Source organism: Terrapene carolina, unplaced genomic scaffold, assembly GCF_002925995.2.
Source record: "Terrapene carolina triunguis isolate 2854851 unplaced genomic scaffold, T_m_triunguis-2.0 Scaffold84, whole genome shotgun sequence".
Taxonomy (NCBI): Eukaryota; Metazoa; Chordata; order Testudines; family Emydidae; genus Terrapene; species Terrapene triunguis.
In genome coordinates this window covers 205,249-213,834 of record NW_020664435.1, presented here as the reverse complement: position 1 = coordinate 213,834, position 8,586 = coordinate 205,249, and the positions used below count along the sequence as shown (strand labels likewise).

The window sequence follows — 8,586 nt, the reverse complement described above, 5'->3', positions numbered from 1 at the left end:
ATTCCAATATCAGTCTGTCTGCATCTAAATGCAAATGTCCATATGGTGGATGGAGTGTTTTGAAAGATCAAGGCATGGTGAAGTATAGTGCAGTCCTGTATGCAGCTAGGAAACATCATACAAGCTATTGTCCTTAAATTCATTAAGATGTTATAGAAACTTTCTTATTAAAGACTAACAAGTTCTTTATCAGACAGATGTTCTGTATGTTTCTCATGACTTTATTTTCTTTTTTTCTAGGGAGGCTTTCATAATGGACAACCAGAAAACACTTCTTCTTCTTTTTGCAGCCACCTTCTGCTCCACTGACCAGACAACTGGTAATACAATATGTGCCTGCTCCTGTTCCCATTTAAGTCATTGGCAAAGCTCCCTTTGCCCTTAATGGAAGCAGGATTGAGCCTTGTGCTTCTTATCCATTCAAATATATGTAAAAAAACAAAACCCTGGTGCCATTTAATTCTTTGTGTAATTCCAGACAGCTCTTGCAACATAATTTCACCAGGAGTGCATTTGCTTTAGGATATTAAAGACAATTCCACATAATTAAATTTAAGGCAAATAGTTCAGTGGTTTTTCTTTTTCTTTTTGGGGTTTTTGTTTGTTTGTTTTCAGTTCAAGTGTACTGATATTCAGTGCTTTCAAAATTTAGGGGAAAACTCTTATTACTAAATACAAATGAGCATGCAAGAGCTGACAATTAGCACATTTATATTTGGGAGTAGACTCATGCCAGCTTTGCCTATTATTCCATCAATACATGCAGTTCAGATCTAGTACTGATTGCTAATTGCAAGGCTGCCCAGCTTATCAGCGCTGGATAAGTTATAGCACTCCAACATTTTGACTATTGTAATCAACTCTTTAGCTCTTTGGGAGATGGAAGAATTGAGGAAGGCAATCTCTCAGTATGCAGGTCATCTTCCTTATGTCTAACAATTCAGGGGGTCATAACCATTTTACCCTTTTGTCAGGTGGTGACCTGCCATTTTGGAATGACTGAAAACCCAAGGCCCTAATACTGCAAGTATTTATTGCATGACATAATGGATACTCCTGTTTAAATCAATATGACTAAAGGCTAGTCTACCTGTTGGGATAATGCACACTCTGGGATGTGATTTCTGAAGTGCACTGGTGTGTTGAACATTAATTGGTCTGTGTGGTCCCAGCTAGTGGGCACTAAAGGTTGTCTAGTGCATTTTATCATAGTACTGTTTGAAATGCTTTAGAAGTCACACTGCCAGACTGTGTGCATTACCCTGCTGTGTAGACAAGCCCATAGTCCCATGCTAATAAACACTATACCTCGTAGTAAATGATTGTAGTATTGGGCCCATAAAACACATGTGAGTAACTTTCCCTGTGATCTAAAACTGCAGCAAGACAACACACCATCACCAAACCACAGATACTGGGTATTGTGGTGGAAGATGCTTAAGGCATATATCAATAGGCATGCATGTGTATACTTTACCATCTTTTCTTGTGACCAGGCCAGATAAGTAAGTCAGGTATGTGTGAATTTCAATATCCTGTCTGTTCATAACAATGGACCTGCAAACGCACATTGCATCATCCCTTTGCATTCTTGTGATCCCAGGAACTTGCACATCCATGACCACTGGCTTCAGTATGTAGGGTTTGCAGGTGAACCGATAGCTGGAATTTCAACAGGCAGGAGTGGTGGATTTTTACTGAATTTTTATTTTAAGTAGCCATTTTTTCCCCTGGAAGCAAACAGGAACTGAGATTGTAATATTAGATAATGCATCCAGTAAGAATTGAAAAAAGTTATGTTTCTTCAGTCTGCAGGGAAGCTTCTGTTACAGACATTGTATTCCTCGTGGATGGATCCTGGAGTATAGGAAAAGAGAACTTCAAAAACATTCAAGACTTCTTGTACATCATGGTCAGCAGCTTTGATGTTGGGGAAGATAAAATCCGGATAGGTCTGATTCAGTACAGTGATGCTCCACACACTGAGTTCTTCTTGAACACTTACCGCCGCAAGGAAGACATCTTGGAGAAGATACAGAAATTATCCTACAAAGGAGGGGGCACAAAAACTGGGGAGAGCTTACAGTTCATGCTGGAGAATCACTTCAAGGAAACTGCTGGAAGTCGAAGGGAGGAAGGCGTTCCCCAGATTGCAGTGGTGATAACAGATGGCCAGGCTCAGGATAACATCCAAGAACCGGCCAAGGAAATCAAGGACGCAGGCATCACACTGTATGCCATTGGCATCAAAGGTGCTAGTTTGGTGGAGCTTCAAGAGATAGCTAGTGAGCCAGATGACAAGCACGTCTATGAAGTGGAAGACTTCACCGATCTGCAGGATATCTCTCATAATATGCTACAGGTGCTTTGTACCACAGTAGAAGAGGTGAACCAAATTGCCCATGTTTCCCAAGGTATGTCCACAAGCCCCTGTTCCCCTCCCCCACTCTTTTCTCTTCCATGTTCATAGGTGAAGTGTTTAAAACTGTGACATGCAATCAAATCATGGGTCTTAATTTCATACATCTTCCTTATCCCTTTCTCTATCTCATACAGGCACTCTGAGGAACTAACCTTTAACACACACTTACTGTGACAAGTTCCTACAAGTATCTGTTTAGCTTAAAATATCCAAAACAGCACCATGGGTTGGTAGACTCTAAACACAAACCTACTTTGCTGAGTCAAAAATAAAAAAATCAGTTTGAAAACCAGTTAGTTTTGGTTGGTAGGGGGAAAGTCAACTTATCCTTTAGTATAAAGATAGCTCACAACTGTGAAAGAAATGAAACAACTTGCCTTTTCATTTTTTGTGTCACCTTTCTCATGTAGTTTGCAGAAAAGCCACCTTGGCAGACATCGTATTTTTAGTGGATACTTCAACAAGTATTGGCCGAGAAAACTTTCAGAAAGTGAAGAACTTCCTCTACACCCTGGTTTCAAGCCTCAATGTGAGCAGCGATCAGATCCGGGTTGGACTGGCCCAGTACAGCGATGAAACCTTCAAGGTGTTCTTGCTGAATCAATATTCACTGAAAACTGACATTCTGGAACAGATACAGAATTTGCCATATAGGAGTGGAGGGAGTTACACAGGCACAGCTCTGGATTTTGTCAGGACAACATATTTCACTGAGTCTGCTGGTAGCAGAGCTCTGGAAAACGTCCCCCAGGTAGTCATCCTGGTCACTGATGGGGAATCCAGCGATGAGGTCAAAATGCCAGCCAACAAATTGAAAGCCAGAGGCATCTCTGTCTATGTGGTTGGAATCAATGCCCAGAATACAACCAAGCTTCAGGAAATAGCCAACAAGCCTTTAAATAAATTTCTGTTTAGTATTGACAGTTATGATGTCCTTCAAGATCTCCCCAGAAGCCTTTTGCAAACCATGTGCTTTGCAGTAGAGAGCCAGATTAAAGGTAAATAACTTGCCCTTACAATGGTGGCATTTCTGACACTTTTGGTGCACCAAAGCCAGGGCCGGCTCCAGGGTTTTGGCCGCCCCAAGCAGCCGGAAAAAAAAAAAAAAAAGCCGCGATCGCGATCTGCGGCGGCAATTCGGCGGGAGGTCCTTTGCTCTGAGGCGGAGTGAGGGACCGTCCGCCAAATTGCCGCCGAATACCTGGACGTGCCGCCCCTCTCCGGAGCGGCTGTCCCAAGCACCTGCTTGACAAGCTGGTGCCTGGAGCCGGCCCTGACCAAAGCAACAATCCTGATTCTGATCTGATTTACACCAGTTGGTGTAGCTCCACTGGCTTTGATGGAGTTAATCTTGATTTGGGTCCCAATTCAGGAAAGCATCTCTATTGAGGAGGGGAGCTTTAGCCTGTACTTAAATTTAAGCATGTAGGTAAGTTCCATTGAAGTCAGTGGGTTTTAAGTATATACTTGAAAGTTAAGCACATGCTTAAGGGCTTTCCCAAGTCAGGGCTTAAGTCTAATCAGGCTCAGGCTCACAGATTATGTGAAATAGCTAAAATTCCATCTGACTAGAACTGGTCGAGAATTTTCTGATGAAGTTTTTTCTTTAAATAAAATCAATGTAGTTTTCGATGAACACTTGTTATTTTCCCAACATTTTTCATTTCGAGATTGGGGTTTCTCCACTTTCCAACTCTTTTGAACCCTTTTCAAGAATTTGGAAAACAAAGTGTGTGTGTGTGTGTGGGGGGGGGGAGTAACTATATTTTCACAGCATTGAATTGTGTTGATTAAACAGTCAAATGTATGAAAAGCATTTTTTCTCTACTTTCTCAATTCCCCTTCCTTTTTCCAATGGGGGAAAAGGAGGGAAAGTAAAAATGAGGGGATTTCCCCCCAAATTTGAAAAAAACAAAAAACATTTTTTCAGTTTAAAATGAAACAATTTTTAGTTTGAAATAGCATTGTGATATTAAATGAAAACTTTTGTGTCCATTTGACGTTTCCCAAGGAAAATCACATTTCGGTAGGGATTTTTTTCTCACAAAAAATATCTGAGAGGAAAAGTGATCCAGTTGCAAGGATACTACCCTGGGACTCAGACAGTGGTTTTATTCCCTGCTCAGCCACAGACTGCCTGTGTGACCGTGGGCAAGTCACTTAGTCTCTCTCTGCCTCAGTTCCCTGTATTTACAATGGGGTATTAGCATTTCCCTACCTCACAGGAGTCTTGTGAGGATAAATGCATTAAAGATCACAAGGAGCTCAGATAGTACAGGGATGGGCCCATGTAAGCTCCTTCGGGTACAGCTACGCTTACGGCAGAATGTAGAGTAAAGACACTGCACTCTCAGGTAGCATGGGTATAAATAGCAGTGTAGACAGTGAAGCATGGCTTAAGCGAGTAGACGAGAACGCCTGCATGCCTGAACCCCCAGGGTATGTACTCCACATGCCCAAGCAGTGCCTCCCATGTCTACACAGCTATTTTTAGCAGTGTAGTGTCCCACTGCCTCCCTGCTGCTGGAGTCTTTCACTGCCACAATGAAAGGCTCCAGCAATGGAGAAAAGCTCTGGCAGAGAGGAGGCAGTGGGAAAAGGCCTTTCGCCGCAGTGTGTATATACACACCACAGTAACACGTGTGGATGCAGCCTGCCTTTCACTTCAGTGTGCAGCTACACGTGTTGTGCCTATACGCTACATGTTGCTGTAAGTGTAGCCTTAGATAGACATAGCCTTAGCTAGATAAACTCCTTCAATGGAAATGATATCTCAATAATAAAAGTAGAAGTGCAGTTTGGTATATGGGTATACAAGCTTTGATTTAACAGAACGGGAAGCCCTAGAGCATAAAGATCAGTGGCTCAATCCTTCTCCTGTAGAAGTAAATGGAAGATTCAGTGGGAGCAAGACTAGGACCCCACATATATAAATATAGTCAGATGTAGATTTGGTCAAAAACGGGATTTTTTTTTTCCCCATGGAAGTTTCACAGGGATAGCTTCGTGGGATGCTTGTCTATACCAGAGAGCTGCAGGAACAATGGTCATATAATGTTATTTCATCATAATTCAGCACCATCCATGCAATAGGCTGTAGAATTCTCAATTTAAAATAGAGAACAATGAGTGCAGTAGTTATAATTTCAGTTCAGTTTACAATTCAAATCCAGACGTGATTCCAAGTTGACAGCCACCCCTTTCACTAATTTGTCACACTTTTTCTTTCTCTTCAGCATTTACAAAGCACTATGCTGACATTGTTTTCCTCGTTGACTCTTCTGTGAATATGGGGTCTTCTTCCTTTGAGCAAATAAAAAATTTCATCTACCAAATTGTTAACCAGCTCGATGTTGGGATTGACAAGTACAGGGTCGGCCTAGCCCAGTACAGCAGGGAAGGCCATGTGGAGTTTTTACTGAACACCTATAAGAGCAAGGAAGATGTGCTCACTCACATCCAGGGGCGTGTCACATTCCTGGGGGGCCCTTTGCAGACAGGAAGTGCCCTGGAGTTTCTGCACAAAGTCTTTTTCAAAGAAGAGGTTGGAAGCCGAATTAGCCAAGGCACCCCCCAGTTTGCAGTGGTCATCACTTCTGCCAAATCAAAGGATGATGTCGCAGAAGCCGCAGAGGAGCTGAAAGAGATCGGAGTGAAAGTCATCTCGGTTGGTGTCCAAAATTCTGATCGGGAAGAAATGGAGGTGATAGCCACCTCTCCCTTGGTTTACCAAGTCAATGGAGGGCAGAGCATCAGTCAGCTGCACCAGGACATTACTAATGTTTTGGAAGCACCAGTTCAACAACAGTATGACTCTGCCCTAGATGCAAAAGTGCCAGCAGGTATAGTATGTCACCAGAGTGAAAACAGCCGCTTGAATATATTTGTAGGTAGAGAAACTCTATAATTCACGCATAAACAAGAGAAATATCAAAGGACTAGGTAGAAGGGGGCAGAATGCAGATGACTGAATTTAGTGCTTGTGAAAGGTTGGACCGCCTATGTAGCACATGGCAGTAAGGATGCGGCATCTGTGTACATAAAGTTGCTAATACTTAACCTGCATTGGTTATATGCAGTGTAATTCTGCTCTCAGTTACACCCAGGAGTTCCTATTATTGATTTCAGAGGGGTGGCCCATTGTGAATAAGAGGAGGATTTTGCCCAGTGTTTTTCTGTTCACTTTTTTTCTAGAGATTGTCCATAGCAAGAGGCTCCAGATTCAGATCCAGAGAAGAACTTCCCTAAAGTCCTGTGGTAGTTTGATTAGGTGTCTTGGTTTGGCTGCAAGAGAGAGAGAGAGAGAGACTCAATCTGCAAACTTCCCCAAAATTTGGACAAAAGGGAGTTTAATATCCCCTTATATCTGTTTAATATCTGATTCAGACTCATTTTAAAATGGGCCTGAACCATGAAGTTCAGATCTAAATCTGAACTCTCTGAAGTTTGTAGGATTTTGGAGCGGGTTTTCTCTTTCATTCCCATCTAGCTCATTACGTGAGCTGTTGGTTTCTTTTAATAAACTATCCCAATTGTATCCTTCAATGATCCTGCAGTCTAACCTACAGTAACCTTGTTATCTTCCTTTTCCTTTGGTTGGTTTGCTTTTAGTATGTTCCAGTGCGTCTGTAGCAGACATTGTATTTCTTGTGGATGAATCCAGCAGAATTGGGTTAAGAAACTTCCAGCTGACCAGGACCTTTCTGCTCAAAATAGTCAATGCTCTGGATATTGGCCCAAATAATATCAGAGTTGGCTTGGTGTTGTACAGTGATGAACCGAGGCTAGAGTTCACCCTGGATACATTTGAGGACAAATCAGATATCTTGAACTACCTGAAAAAATTGCCATATCGAGGTGGGAGAACATACACGGGTGCTGCCATAGATTTCCTCAGGAAGAAGGTTTTTACTCAAGAGGCAGGTAGCAGGAAAAATCAAGGAGTGCAGCAGTTAGCTGTGGTTATCACTGATGGCCAGTCTTTCGATGACTTTGTTGAGCCTTCTTCTAAACTGAGACATCATGGAGTTGCTGTCTACGCTGTAGGCACCAAGAACATCTCAGAGAGTAGCCAGCTGGATAAAATTGCATCTTACCCTTCAAGGAAACACGTCACCAACTTGGAATCTTTTCTGCAGCTGTCAAATATTGAATGGAAAATAAAGAAACAGCTTTGCAGTGAGATTGTGTCACAAACCTTTGTAGTCCCAGTGCGATCACGGACTCTGAAAGAAGGTAAGAGAGAGATATGAAAATCTGGCCCAAAATCTTGCTCAGGTTCATTGATGGAAACTCAGTACGTCTATTGGCTTTCAAGGCTATACTCTGAATTTGCATCAGTGTAACTGAGAGCAGACTGTGGCCCTCTATCTTTGCCAGACAAAGTATCCAGGGCCATGAATTCAGTCATATTCTTTTTACATTATCATTGAACAATGAGACTTGTGATGGTATCAGAATGTACAGCTTGGGGTGAGGAGGGGACTCTCTCCCATTCAGGAACCTTCCATGGATCTTCTCCCTACCGACACAGAGAAGGAGGGCTGAGTTCATCTGCCCTCTGGTATCATCCCCCTTTGCCTTTGACCCCCTGGAAGACCCTATTTATCTCCAGAGTCCCATGCCTTGGAAGTCATAGCCAGGGGACATGCACTGTTGCCCTCCATTTATCAGCAGTGATAAATATACAGACATGGTGATGCCGCTGATGCAAAGATGCTGTAGGGCAGGTTTAAGGCTCACTACCAGTGAATGCCACCAATGCAGGGACCTCTCTGCCAGGCACAGAGCCAGCTCTGCAGGAGACCATGATACTGGGGGCATATTGGGTTAGGAGCAGGTGTGGCTGGGCTGTCCCTCCCCCCTACCTATTCCATGCCACTGCAACACCCATAGGGGCTGTGGTAGGAGGGGGCACAATTTAGGTCAGCCCTCAGGTTTGGCCAAGCCTCCTTTGGGGTGACAAACCATCACCATCATCCTCAGAGGTATAATCAGTATCCCCTTGATCCCAGCAATGGGCCTTAGTGGTGGCTCAGAAAGAATTCAACTGTACGGGACAAGTACTGCGTTGATTTACAGCCGGCACGATCCCATTGAAAGAGTTCTCTGCTACAGTGTTAGCAGCCACATTTTAAGCTAAACAAAATTGGTTGTGCCTCCTC

General features: G+C 43.0%; 1 protein-coding gene across 1 annotated transcript in view; it reads left to right on the top strand.

The window, feature by feature from the left end:
* Window positions 1–252: 252 nt before the first annotated feature.
* LOC112102961 (collagen alpha-6(VI) chain) overlaps window positions 253–8,586 on the top strand; it is a 112,824-nt gene continuing 104,490 nt past the window's right edge. The window contains exons 1-5 of the mRNA XM_024194477.1: window positions 253–320; window positions 1,809–2,414; window positions 2,833–3,420; window positions 5,659–6,264; window positions 7,034–7,657. Of these exons, the coding sequence (XP_024050245.1) occupies window positions 254–320; window positions 1,809–2,414; window positions 2,833–3,420; window positions 5,659–6,264; window positions 7,034–7,657 (2,491 nt within the window). The 5' untranslated portion in view covers window position 253. The remainder of the gene's footprint in view (window positions 321–1,808; window positions 2,415–2,832; window positions 3,421–5,658; window positions 6,265–7,033; window positions 7,658–8,586) is intronic.